Below are 13660 nucleotides of genomic sequence, written 5' to 3'. Positions count from 1 at the left end.
CCAGGGCTTGAAAGTGCCCTCTTGACCTCACATTATCAGCCAGTAGAAAAGGATGATATTTTCTCCGCTTAGCGAGATCTCTTCCAGTGTGGTTTAGTGTCTTTAAGATGGTTAATTGAAGCTTCCATTTTGTGGCAGGGACTGGAGATCTCCCTGTAGACACAGGATTGACTTGGACTAACTGTCAGCGGATCTTGAGGACTAAGCTTCTCCATCTCCAGCTTGCCAGCTCCTACTGGGTTTCAAGGTCGAGGGGGTCTCCTCTCGAGAAAGGGGCTGCAGGATGACGAAAATTTAATATTTATCGGCTTATTTATCGTTGTATGACACCCGTTTGTTTTTTTTATTTTGCAGCAGAGGGTAGTAATGATAGGATCCAATGTGTTTGGATGGAGAAATATTGTTCATAGACGAGTGGAGCGTTTCTACAAGTATGTTCAGACAAACACACAAAAAGAGGGCAAATGCCTCCAGATTAGCACCATCTTCTAATCCCGGCTGGAGCCAGCCTTCTCTCCCTGCCTCTATCCTTTCTCTTCCCCATTCTCTCTCCAAACTGGGGTCTGAGGGGGCCTCCCTCCTCTGAGAGGCAGGGCGAGCGAGGGGCTTATATCTCCAAAGCCAATGTTGCAACCCTGGATTCAAAGCGCACATAGCACTACCCCCTGCCCACTAATCCCCCACCGAACACTCCTTAGGGCCCTCCTGAGGGCAGAAGGGAAGGAGGCAAGGGGTGAGGCGGCAAGGGAGGAGAAGAGAGCCCCGGCGTGTTAACCTTGTCACTCACACCCCTAAGGTGCCTAATTACTCACTCCCTCCGTTCACACGTTCCCGTTGACACCCAACAGCACTTCACACTCGCATTTCCTCTCAAAACAAGCAACACTGACATGACTCTCATTGAAAAACCAGGAAATAATCTGTATTCAAATTAGTGTTCCTAACTTATGCATTTTATTTATCTTTTAACAAAATACAATATAAAAAGGTTTCAATGTAAATGTTCAAAAGCCCCCCCCGCCTGTTCAAACCTCCACCCTGCGTTGCGGCCCTGCGCATATTAGGGCTCATAATGAGAAATCCATGATTGTTTTTCATAATTAACGAGAAGATCAAAGTCTGAGCCCACTAAGGACGGCAGAGCATCAATTGGTCGATATGGTAGCGAGAGAGAGAAGGAGAGAGGGAGGGACCGCAAGAAAGAGAATAAGAGAGGATTCGTTTTAAGCATTTTCAGCTCAGCTCTGCTGGTATACACATATGAATATGCCTAGGGAAATCATTTGCAGCTAATTCTGCAAACCACATGGCATGGACATGGATTTCTGTTGGGCTGTGAGTGCAAAGATCAAATATAGTAAAAAAAAAGAGCTCCAGGGGTTCTTCTATCCGCTCCATTGCATTTGTAAGAAATTGAGTGGATCTCTGTGGACTGGCTAGAACAAACAAACAACAAAAAAAGTAAAAACGGAGAGTATTACTTCATAAATTGTACGACATGACAAGCTGCTGGAGCCGAATGCGTGTCCTCAGTTCCGTGTCGACACAATTCTTTCGTGCTTCCATTAGAAAAATATTCAACAAAACGTGTCGGCCGCATGAGTCCTCTGGCATATGTGGAGCACACATTCTTTATATGTCTCCCTCCCTTCATCTCGCTAAGCTGCGTCCTCGTGCTCGGTTCTATTTTGTTATTTATAGTTGGCCTCCTCCTCATCATCATCTTCATCATCGTCGCCTAACCCCCTGTCTGATTCCTCTCTTCCTTTTCAACTGTCAGCCACGGGAGAAGAAAGTCTCGAGAAGAGACAAGGTGCGGGACAAAACTAGGGAGCCGGGCCCGTTTGTCTGTTTCGCTTTCAAGAGAAGCTGCGGCAGTCTCCAGCTGCGCGGGGCCGAGGAGCTCGTCCAAGTTGCTGCGGCGCTCCTCTGCAGCTGTCAGAGCTGTGGCTTGATGTTTGTTACGGAGAGGCAAAGAGAGCAGAGGGAGCGGGCAGCGGAGCTGAGCGCACCATCCCACAGGCTGCTTCAGATGAGTTGACGCTTAGAGCTGACAGAGAGGGACAACTTTGCTGGGACATATATTTTGGTTTGAGTGTCTCTATTGATTCCTGACAAAGTAAATCAGCTTATTGTTCAGTTGAGTGCAGACTGAGTTCACCATTCAGCATGACTGCAGTATTTTTAATAAAATCATTTTGTGTCTGAACCTGCTTCTATTAAGCCACTTTATTTAAGGGGACAGTGGATCCTGACAAATTTAATACTGTATATTTCTTTATTAAAGCCAAACTACTTTATTATTACTATATTATCAACATTAGAATTACTAGTGTTACAAGTGTTTTTTTTTTTACTTTCAGTTAAGTTGCCAATCAAATCATAACTCATTCTGATTTATTACTGACAGATTACTAATATCCCCATGTTTGAATGCACTTATTGTAAGCTGCTTTGGACAAAAGCGTCTGCTAAATGAATGTAATCTAATGTAATGTAAAAAGACTAGGTAAAACTCTACGATATGACTGGCCCAAGTATGGGTGTGCAAAATTGAAGATTCAATAATTTGTTCCTTTTTTTAAATATATAAGCATAAAACTTTGTGTCTAGGTCAAAGGTCAGTTATGAAATCATGTCATAACTGTGCTTCTCCTGCCGGGCAGCTAAGCCACTGTTAACTCGGCATAACACAGGCATTTTTTTAAGCTGTGCACTTTCCCCGCGACGGGCATGCAGTTCTCGGCAGGCAGAACTCCGCAAAACACCTGACCCCAGAGCTGAGAGTATGGGAGCGTCCAACACACATGAGTCACACTCCCTGATGATATAATAGTAGTTTGCGCCAGATCATTTTGAAAGAGCAACGGTCAATAGAAAAGGTTTAAACCTCAAACGGCTGACCAATGGTGCAACTTTGTCTCGCATATTTTTTTATAGCCCTACTGTTGTCATCGAGCCTAAAATGAATTCCACACAGTGAGGTATATACATTTTAAATCTGTGTGTGGTGTCGGATAAGTACTTAGCATCAGAAGATACCTTGCGCAGAGGTATAAGAATTGGTAACTGGAGAGAAAAAGTTTGAGTTAACCTAATAATTCTTGGTCTGTTCATCTAAAAAAAATATTTCCACTACTTCAAACTTATAACAGGATGACAAGAAACATCCTGAATATATGATCATTCACAAAGTTCTGTTACAGAAAACGGACTTAAAATTTTTTTTGACTCTCTCGATGGATAATGAGCCAAACCATGAGTGTGTGCATTTCCACACAGTTGCTGCACAGGTTGCCAGTGCTGTGTCATGGTCTGCTTCCTACCTTGTTTGCTCCCATCCTGGTGATGATGGCCAGAATGAGATCCTGGGGCGAAGTGCTCGTCACTGTACGTGATCAGTGGGGTGAGTGGGTGGACTGCATGGGACGGTTGCACCACGGGGACTTTGTTGGACTGCGGATACAAATACAAGGAGATTTTTAAAAACTATATGAAAACATGATGACATTACACATGAGCTCCAGCTGCATTTTTCCAGCTTCAATGTGGCGCCTTTCCCTGTCACATGATGTGGCGACTGGTACAGCACACATTGCGCGTGGTCTATTGTGTAGAACAGAGTCTGCATGAATAAGTTGGTGAATCTTATTAAAATGGTCTAGAAAAGAAAAAAATACATTTTTCCAATTTCTTTGCTTTTAGTAGCAGTAGCCCAGCACCTCAAAACTTTGTTTAGCCTAGGTCAGCAGGATTAAAAACACCATTCCCTCAAGGAAGGAGGAAAAAACAAGGGAAAACAAGTCAAAGAGGCGCATGAGCGTGTTTGAGACAGCTGAAGAGAGAAAGATGCAAGCAGAGCTGGAGCCAATAGGAGCGAGCAAGCGATAGAGCAAAGAGAGGGGAGAGAAAAGAGACTCACAGGGTAGAGTTAGAGCAGAGGTCTTAGGCGGGAGATCAAAGGCAGTCATTAGCTGGTGAATAAGGGGAGTTCATTACAGAGCAAGAGCCGGGGGAAGGAAAGATGAGGGATGGAGTAGGAGGAGAAAAAAAAGGGGGGGGGGGGGGGCTTTGGAGAGAGAGCACGAGTGAGACAGATGTCTGCAGTGGTACTTAATGCAGGGGTAATCACGTCAACAGTGGCCTGGCCACAAGCACCCCCATCCCGAGCTGACTCAGAGAGACCTGCCTCCTGAGTCTGACAACTAAAATAGGCCGAGCCAAGGCCCCAAAAAACTCCAGCCCCCAGCCCCCAGCCCCCAGCCCCCAGCCAACAGCGCTTACATGCTTCAGCGGCGCTGAACACATGGTAATGCTTAGCCATGCTAAATCTACTATTTACAATCTGAGCCCAGAGCTGAGCTGGAGTCAAAATATCACCTCCACAGGATATATGGCTAATCGGGGAGACATCGGTTCACCGTTGGGTGAGACGCGCCTTGCACCAAACTGCAGCTCTGGATGAAAGAGAAAGAGCTTCACGAAATGGAAATCAGATGTTCCCACAGGAACGTCACCTGATTAGTAATGTTGTTGAGGATGCGCATCTAAATTTAAATTCTATGCGGATGCTATAGTCACGGGACTGTTCTTTATTTGCTCTCACCTCATTGTCCTAGTGAGGTGTGTGCCAAGGTGACATTCCTGTGGTGCTAACACACACACACACACACACACACACACACACACACACACACCCTGGACACAGGGGTGGCTGGAATGTCTGAGTTTTCCCGGACCTCTCATAGACTGGCACGACTCTCAACTTAAGATTGACCCCCCCACATCCCTCTCCCCACTTTCTGGGAATGTCCTCACCAGGAACACAAAGGGCAGTGGTTTCCAAAAAGAGCTCAGACTCCCCAACCACATGAAGCGTCATCCACATCAAGCTCCTAATCAGGCTAAGAATTTCATCTCCAATTGGCCAGTTGTTCGTTTTTTTCCCCCCAGTTCCACATTTGCCATCATCCACCACAGTCCACACTGTACAGTTTGAGGTTCCACTCACTGCATGTTTCAGACCTGCCCTGATAATTCATAAAGCTATGACACAGCCGCTTTTCACACCAGTCCAGGTGAGTCTGGTTTTTTGACCCCGGCTAACAAGAGTCAAAGGTGATGGGATAATCTGTGGCTGTGGGCGTGTCAGACCTCATCCTAAGAGGGGAGGGCGTATTAGTATGGGCTGCTGGCCCTAAAGGAGGGCTAACCAGGACCGGGGCGGCTGAGACATGCCTACACCAGGGGCTAAATGATAGCATTCTCACCCATATTATTTTACGCCTCTCCACTCCCATGTGTTATCCTTGGAGAATGAGATAAGAACCTGGGGGATTATCATTTTAGCTGGAAGTCTTCTCCAACTTGTAGCAAAGGGAACAGAAAGACAAAAAACAGCTCGTGGAAACAAAAGTTAGTCTCTCTCACACATAAACTACGATGCTGCAAAAGAATTAAAGGTAATTGACTCCAAAGCACCTAAAGAAAGCTTGGTGCTTTTCCCAGTTACGGCTGTCAAATCCTATTTTTTTCAACTGCTTAATAAACTGCCTCCCTTGTGACAAAATCCTACAGGGAAAAATCGCAGGCCTCTGTGACCAATACAGAATTTATGGCTACTTGGTTGCACATTTACACAAACTGCATGCCCCAACTAGAAGAGGAAGAAATGAATTGTCCTTGTGGCTTCATACATCTTCATATATCTGAAGATATACAAACAATAAGACTGTGACAACTGTATTAGGGTTCAGAAAAATCCGTCACTTTAACATTACAATGATTATGAGCCAAGGGTCATGGAGCCATCATTTTTAATACTTCCAGGTGGAGACTTGTTCACTTGCTGTGCCCACTTTGCGGCTCTTGGCGAGTTCACAGACAAAAAGCACGACATCCTTTCACCAATTTCCTGGAGAAGGGCAGACACTCAACTGACCACGAAAATGAGGGCTATGCCACGCCGATGCGATTGGATCCTCATCCGCCGTCCCCGACTCTAAAAGCCCTCAGTGGCAGCAGCGGTGTTGCGATGGAGAGCGGCCATATTGGAGGTCCCTTTTATTATACAGGAGAAATAATAGGCTTAGGATCTTTCTATTCATATATTTTCAGGGAGAGCAAAAGAGGAGAGGCAGCAAGGATTGAAAAGAAAACGTTCCATTTGGAATTCCACATGCAGGCTTGGCCGGCCCTTTTGAAGAACCCCTCAGATGTGGTTTTAAGAGAAATTCATTGTGTGGAACTGGAGCTGGCAGGGAGCCCTCCATGGAGGAGACACTCCAGTGTGTTTCAGCACAAGGAGCCAGTGACTTGGCGTGCTGTCTGAAATTGGGGGTGGGTAAGGGAAATGGGACGTTTCGTTTTTTGTTTTTTTCTGAGGGGGGATTTTTCTGACGGTGTCTCTGAGATTGTATTCTGTCAAATTCCACCAAAAATCCTGCCATGGTTGCTGGGCATGTGTGTGTGTTTAAAAATGTGGAATATGGAACAACTGTCCCTGCAATATTGCCTTTTTAGCATCTCTCTCCCTCTCTCCTCTCACAGCACGGCTTTGTGCTCCACTCAATTATACCACTTCGGCGGAGTGGAGTGGAAAAAAGGGAAAGCAGGAATTTTTTTATAATAATCGCTTCCCACTTCTGTAATTTATATGCAATGAGGACTCTTTCCGCCTGCAGCCACAATCAAGTGTGCAGAAACCATGTGAGGTGTTTCACAAACAGCTGGGGAGATGGCAGCTCAAGAAGTGGTCGCTATGGATTCCCATGCTGCTTAATCTTTTCATCAAGATGCCCTTCTCACCCCAAAACCCAACCTTATCTACCCAGGGGATTTTCTGCACTCTGGAGGAAAAGGATGCACCAAAAAAATATTCATATAAGGGCCATGATATTAACAGGAAATAAGGCAAGATATTAAGGGCAAATGGTATCAATTGTTTAAAATGACACAATTCCCTCCTGAGGATATCTTTAGAAATAACAATAATTCATTGGTCGAGAGCACACACCCTTTTGTGATTGTTTAAATAGTCTTTGGCTACCATTTCCACGGACAATGTGGCTCATAAAAGAAGACAAGATTACAGACAGATCGCCTCGGTCAATGCCGAAAGTTTGAGTATGAAGCAAGGGTGTGTCCACTGCTGCAATCCGACGGAGTCACCCTCAGACCAGGTGTTCACTCCCAGGTGTGTTTGTGTGCACGTCGTCCAACCTTTTCCCAACAAAAGTGAGCAAACATTCTCGGGCCATAGCCTCCCACGGTTACAGCGCACGAAAGAAATGGGACTACGTCTCCTTCCTCCCCTCCCTCTTTACCTAAATCCTGTGGAGACCAACCTGAGGAAGCTTAAATAAATAACCAATTACCATTCACGGAGCGGGTTGAACCCCACCAGCTCTGAGCGGAGTGCTAAAAATGGAATGTTTCATTGGCAGGATGGCCCCTTGGCCAGGGGGCTTAATGTAACGAAACCCAATTAATGGAGAAGAAAGCCAGGCCGGCAGCAAGCGAAGGAGCGCCACGCGCCCGGGGTAATGAGACGAACAAGTGAAGCCAACCACAGGGACAGGAGTGGAGGAGGCTACGGATAACAGGAAAAGCCTGCCCTGGAGAGAAATTTACATCTGTGACCCCCCCTCCCAAAAAAAGAAACCCTCTTCTCCCCCCCCCCCCTCTCTTCAATTCAGGCATAAACCCTGCGTGCTACTCCGAGTCCAAAGGGTGAAGAGAGGCAATGACATCGAGGCCAGCTGGTTAAAATGGGAAAAAAAATTTAAAAAGGGTATGAAAGAAAACACAAAGCTAAATGGTGATTGGTGAATTACTCAGATAGCAAAATAAGGAATGTACTAGATCTATATATATATATACAGTGTCATTGTTTCAGTGGCCAAGTGGCAGCAGAAATTCAATGTGCAAGAAAACTTGTGACACCGTCCTCTAATACCACCGTGACCCACAAGCCATAAGTCAAACACCTCACATTAAAACACATGACTGACACATGCCACTGTATAAACATGAATTCACATCAAAAAGAGAAAAAAACAACAACTGCACCAACCCAATAGACATGCTATAAAATGCAGTTATGGTGCATGGTGAAGGGATCAGAGCCTGCAATAACCACGCGATTAATGCGTTTAACACATACATGCTACATACAAACACAAAGGAGCCATTATCAGCCAAGTTTTTTCCGCCACAAACAAGCACAACTGAATAGGACGAGGTGGATTACCCATCATCCTTCAGCTGGCATGAAGAGCGTGTGCTCGGAGCAAACCGATCGCTCTAGCGTGAGCTCACACTGGCATTCTGAGCAAGATAATTTGTGTGAAATATGCCTCCCCTGATGAAAAGAATTTATCCGCTTTTTAAAGTGTTCAACTCTTAATTTTTCTATATGTTGCGGTGCTATTAAAAACCCAGCGGAGAGCAACGGAACATTAGAGATGATCCAGCTGCTTTTTCCCCCTTTCCTGTTAAGCTACAGCGAGTTAAGAGTAGAGAAGAACAACAACAGCCTGTTTTTAAAGGGTCGATGTCATTGCACTAGAGTATAATGAGTATACGATTCGGAAAAAGTTCAATATCAGTTGTTCAAATTATTGTTTTGATCCAACAATGTGACTAAAAAGTAAAATGATTTTGTTTTTCCAAGTACGAAGAATTTTGTCAAATGTAATACAATAAATCTGTGTAATGCAGTTATAGGATCATTGTGGAGGTCTGCAAATCCCATGAAAAACAACTAATGCAGCAACATCTCTTTAGTTTCTGGTCTGCAGCTTTTAGTCCCAAGCCCCTTCAGTCCTGCTGTAGATGTTCACCTCTAAGTAAATGAGACTTGGACAGACAGGCCAAGATTCTTGCATTTGTAATTGGATGAAAGCATGTGTTCATCTGCTTGTCTGCATTTCAATTTTTTTGACGGACGCTCATCCAATCGTCTTCAAACTCTGCGGCGGTATTGCTGAAGACCAAAGAAAGTGCAGAGTCTACTGTGCGGTTTGTCGGGAAAAATCAACAGAGATAATGAATATATTTATTTGAAACGTTTACTGTTACAATAGTAACAGACAATCCTTTTGAATGGACACTAGTTTCAGAATTTTCAAATAGACATTTGTTGCTACACTAAATAAACGTTGCTTAATTACTCACTCGTGATAATAAAGGAAGATGGCGCCCAGTCCAAAACTGGGTTTTTAACAACAATGGAGCTTCACTGCAGTTAGTAATGATCAACTCTACCAAGGAGGTTATGTTTTAACCTGTGTCCAATTGTTGGTTTGCTTGTTTGTTCATTATTCAGACAGAATACAAAAAAAATTACTAAACTGACTTGCACCAAACTTGATGGAGGGATGTGGCATGTGGCTTTGGTACTTGTAAACATTGCATTTCACGTGACCATAATATATTTAAATTTTTGAAAAACTGTAATTGATCAACACATCCAGCCATATTGCCATGTGGTGTGTTCTGTATGCACATTGATGTAAATGTTTCCATGCCACACGAATGACTGTCACCGTGTTCACACTATCCGAGCACTGTGTGGGAGTTTATCAGCTCTGAGTGGAGGTCGCCTCCTCCGCTGTTGTGCGTGAATAGAGTGTGTGTGTGTGTGTGTGTGTGTGTGTGTGTGGTGGAGGTGTGGTGGGGGTTGGGCCGCTGCTCTGGCAGCGCCCTGGGCGAACTGCAGGATGTTCACCTTGCGGCAGGGCATAGGGCTCATTATCACAGCAGGACCTGGTCACATCAAAGGACTGAGGAAAGGGCAAACATTCTGCTGAAGTGCCACTGTCAGCAGGCCTGCGAGCGCACATGCGGACACATACACAAAAGACAGACCGCACACACATGAGCACCCACTTGGCATCTATACCCCCACAAAGAACATGGCTGCTCTCTGTTGGATCTATCGAGACATGTTCACTGAAAAGGCTAGCAACACCTTGGATGACACAAGTCTTGCAGATATGTGTCATCTATCAGGACTGGTGATGTGGACACATCGACCTGGTATATCTGGACCATGTAAGCGTGTCTCACTGTTGAAAATCAAAAGAGCCAGACGCCTTTGGCTGCATCATTGCCTCATTTACGTGATCGGCTGTGTGTTTCAAATCAAGGGGGTTGTTTGAACTCAGCCTGTAAAGTGACCACAAGCAGAAAATGTTTGGAGCACACATATTTTTCTTCCTGAATCAGTCGGCATCCCTCTCACGCAGCTATTTATAGCAACCCCGCTGCTGCATTAACACACTGCATGATTTATCATTAGACGCCAGCTCTGGTCTGCTGAGTAGCTGCATTCATGCCAGGCAGCACGGTGGTGCCAACATCCACATTCAACAACAACACACGAAGGCCCTGCGAGATGTACACAAATAAAACTGCAGCACAAACTAACTCTGTGTGGCTAGTGCACTAAAACCTTAGCCCCCATACAATACCAGAGACAGAGAGAAAAGCGGGCGAGAAAAAATGCCCTGCAGAATGGGTGGAAAAGTGCTGATGAGTTGCCTCATGCAGGAGCTGCATAGATCCGTCGAACAAGAGGGGATTTGCCTGCTACACCTAGATAGTGTCCCCCCCCCCAAAGCTTTCGCCCAGGTATTCTGGGTATGAATGGTTGTCAGTTTGGATTTGGGAGCTGAGCGTTGAGGGGGGAAAATAGAGTCTGGTGGGGGTCTTTGTTTGTCTCTACCTGTGGAGATGAGCGCTAGAGACACTACTTTTCTCCCTAAGCCACGGGCTAGCTCCGGTGCAACACCGCCACTGACTGCACATTACAGAAACGAAAGGGGTAAATATTAGCACTGCGAGCTAGCCAGGGAGAGCTGGGCGAAAAGCCGGCTGCAGAGGCGCTGCCGTGTTTGCAGGGAAGGTTTTCAACGGCACACACACCAGGAAAACGTGGACGGGGAGGTGATTTGAATGAGAGCGGCTTCTGCCTGAGCTGTGAGACAGTATTGACCTAGATTCTCCTTCTGTGTTTCACTCAGACAGATGTGCACCCACCTACATAGCATGTGAGCACAGAAAGAAGAAAAATATTGACAGCCTGAGCCTGTCCCATCGATGACATTCTGGAAAACAAAATATATTTCACAGAAAAATGTCTAAATTAGATCACTTTCTTTGTGATAGGGTCTAATATGTAGGTTATCCAACGCTTTGAAACCTGCAGGTCAAGAGAAGCCCTTTTGCCTCAGGTGCTACGACACCTGTGTCCTGGCCTTGATCTGAACTTATGACCTTGTCACATGATCCTCTCACCTCAGTGCACCTTTGCTTTTGGAGATATACGCATTCTTCTTTTACTTTCAAAACAGTCTTTTTTGACATATTTAGAGAAGAACTGCAGACAAAGCCACGTTTGTCCTCTTGTTACAAATTACATCACCATTTTGGTTGCAGTCATAAACAGGCAAGGTTAACGTCACCAGTGCTAAGAAGCATTTGTAACTGCGGAACACACTGCAAACCTTTCGGCTCAGTCACACTACGGACCGTGCAACAATACCAGCAGCCCAATGTTTGGGTGTGAATCCACGTTTTAAGGGATTAACTGGTAAAGACTACCAACAACTGCCATTCAGCCTGGAATTAGCCATTAATCAAACCACACATTTTAGGGTTTCTTTCTAGCCAGGCGCACACGCCCCTGCTAAGATCTGAATGAAAAGCACAAAGCTATTCAAATCTGATCCCCTCCAAACAAATGGCTTTTCTCCATCTCCACAGAAGCAGGGAACACTTCAAGAACCTCTCCAAGGATCTGAACGGTCACATGAAAACTCTGCCCCTGTCAATTAGCTTTGTGTCAGGGTTTTACGGGCTTTAATACAAACAAAACAATGACCATGTACAACATGGCAACGGACGTCTGCTTATCCCTTGATACCTCTAAAGAAATGGTAATAGTGAGTTTCTGGAGCACAAAAGAAACTGCTTAGGTCCAGGGCGTCTGGTTACAGCAGCATTGTAGCGCACACTCATGCACCTGATGACACAAACCTGAATGATAAGCTTAATGAACAGTGGTTGTAATTCAACTCTTAGCTACGTCCAATCATACCTTAGAATATAATCTCGTTTGTCTATTACAAAAAGCTTGTTTGTCGTATTGAATGAGTTGTAACTTGTTATTTGAGCAAAAGTGTTGTGTTTAGGTGTCAGTTTGAAGAGCTGAAACAAAAGTAAATGGTAAATGAGTTGTTTTATTCAAATCACTTTATCGTTGCATCAGTGTGGTACGAGAAGAACAGGAACAAATAAATGTAGATTTGAGGGTGAGGAGCCACGGCGGGTACTTACATTTCCCCATCTTTCATATCAAAAGATAGGGGTTCAGTGGGGGTGGACTGATTTGATGTTTTGATGCATTGTTTGATGACGGGCGGCTCAAAGTCCAGGATGCCTCTGTGATGTCTCTCCATTGGAGGACATGAAAAGCGTCACCTGGCCCCTGAGCTGAGGGTTATAGCTGCTAGTGGATTTAAGGGCTCCTGCCGAGCTGGGCGGTGGCTCCATTGATGCCACATAATCCATTCAGCGTGACCTTTATATATTTTTAGAGTCAGCTCCACTTCCCTGCCTGCCTTGTCAAAACTATAGCAGACATCGCGGTGCTGATGAACAACCTCCTCTTATAAACAGGACGGTATATCTGATTTATTCAATGCGTGGCGAGGAAAATAACCGCCTCCCATTACCAAGCGAGCCGTACGACGATCAAAGGAAACATGGAGCACAAGGCGAGCTCATCAGATGAACAAACACATTCTTGCTAGATATCTTTGTGAGTTTCATCATCCCGCATCAAGTGACTACTGAGGGAAAAAAAACAAAGCCTTGTTCTCATCCCTGTGACATCAGCGCTTACAGTCAGAGCGCAGGGAAGCATCAATGCCCAGGCGATCGTATATTTTCCAATTAACTGGTACAATAATGTGAATCTGCAACTTTTTCTCTGCACTCCAGCCAACCTCCAATTAAGAGGTTTAATTTCGAATCCAATACTAAAATATCATAGGCTTAAAAAGGGGCATACAAATGAATCTCATAACAAGAATTAGTCATAAGCATCAAACTCCTACCACGTTCTAGATTTGCCTAAACTAGGAGCACACATAATTGGGATAAATCTCCCCAGTAAGCCACGTAAAAAAAGCACAAGGGTGTAAATTGTTACACTGCTGTGTGTTAAGACACTGAAACAGTTGCACAGATCAGACGAACTGCAGCAGCGGGGAAAGAGCAGCATTCAGCTCTGCTGTTTTCCTCTGTGACTTGGGGCCACTGAGTTTTTCTCCAGCCATAGTAAATTGGGCGCCTGGGGCAGGAGCCTTGGCCAAGCTTGCATTTCGGAGTCGACTGTGGAGGGCATGAGGGATAGAGATATGGCATTAGTGGGGGGGACAAGGCAGTGGATGATGGTGGTGGCGGGGATGGCGGGGGCTGCGGGCGCAGCGGAGGTGACATTACGCACGTGTTTTAACACAAAAAAGGGACCAGGCTCGTTAGCACACCAAACAGCAAGCTCCATGGCAATCAGCACTCCTCATTCCTTCTGTTCTCTCCATCCACTTTGTTATGAACATGGCTACATCTGCAAGTGTAATCACGCCATTGT

The 13660-nt window shown here is 45.2% G+C and overlaps 1 protein-coding gene across 7 annotated transcripts in view; it reads right to left on the bottom strand.

Moving 5' to 3' along the window:
- Positions 1 to 13660, bottom strand: part of lef1 (lymphoid enhancer-binding factor 1) — a 91196-nt gene that overhangs the window by 15844 nt on the left and 61692 nt on the right. For all 7 annotated transcript variants that reach the window (XM_035635932.2, XM_035635929.2, XM_035635931.2 and 4 more), the window contains one exon: positions 3327 to 3456. In XM_035635932.2, coding sequence (XP_035491825.1) covers positions 3327 to 3456 — 130 coding nt within the window. The remainder of the gene's footprint in view (positions 1 to 3326; positions 3457 to 13660) is intronic.

Source organism: Scophthalmus maximus, chromosome 8 (genome assembly GCF_022379125.1).
Source record: "Scophthalmus maximus strain ysfricsl-2021 chromosome 8, ASM2237912v1, whole genome shotgun sequence".
Lineage (NCBI taxonomy): Eukaryota > Metazoa > Chordata > Actinopteri > Pleuronectiformes > Scophthalmidae > Scophthalmus > Scophthalmus maximus.
This window is presented reverse-complemented; position numbering and strand designations above follow the sequence as displayed.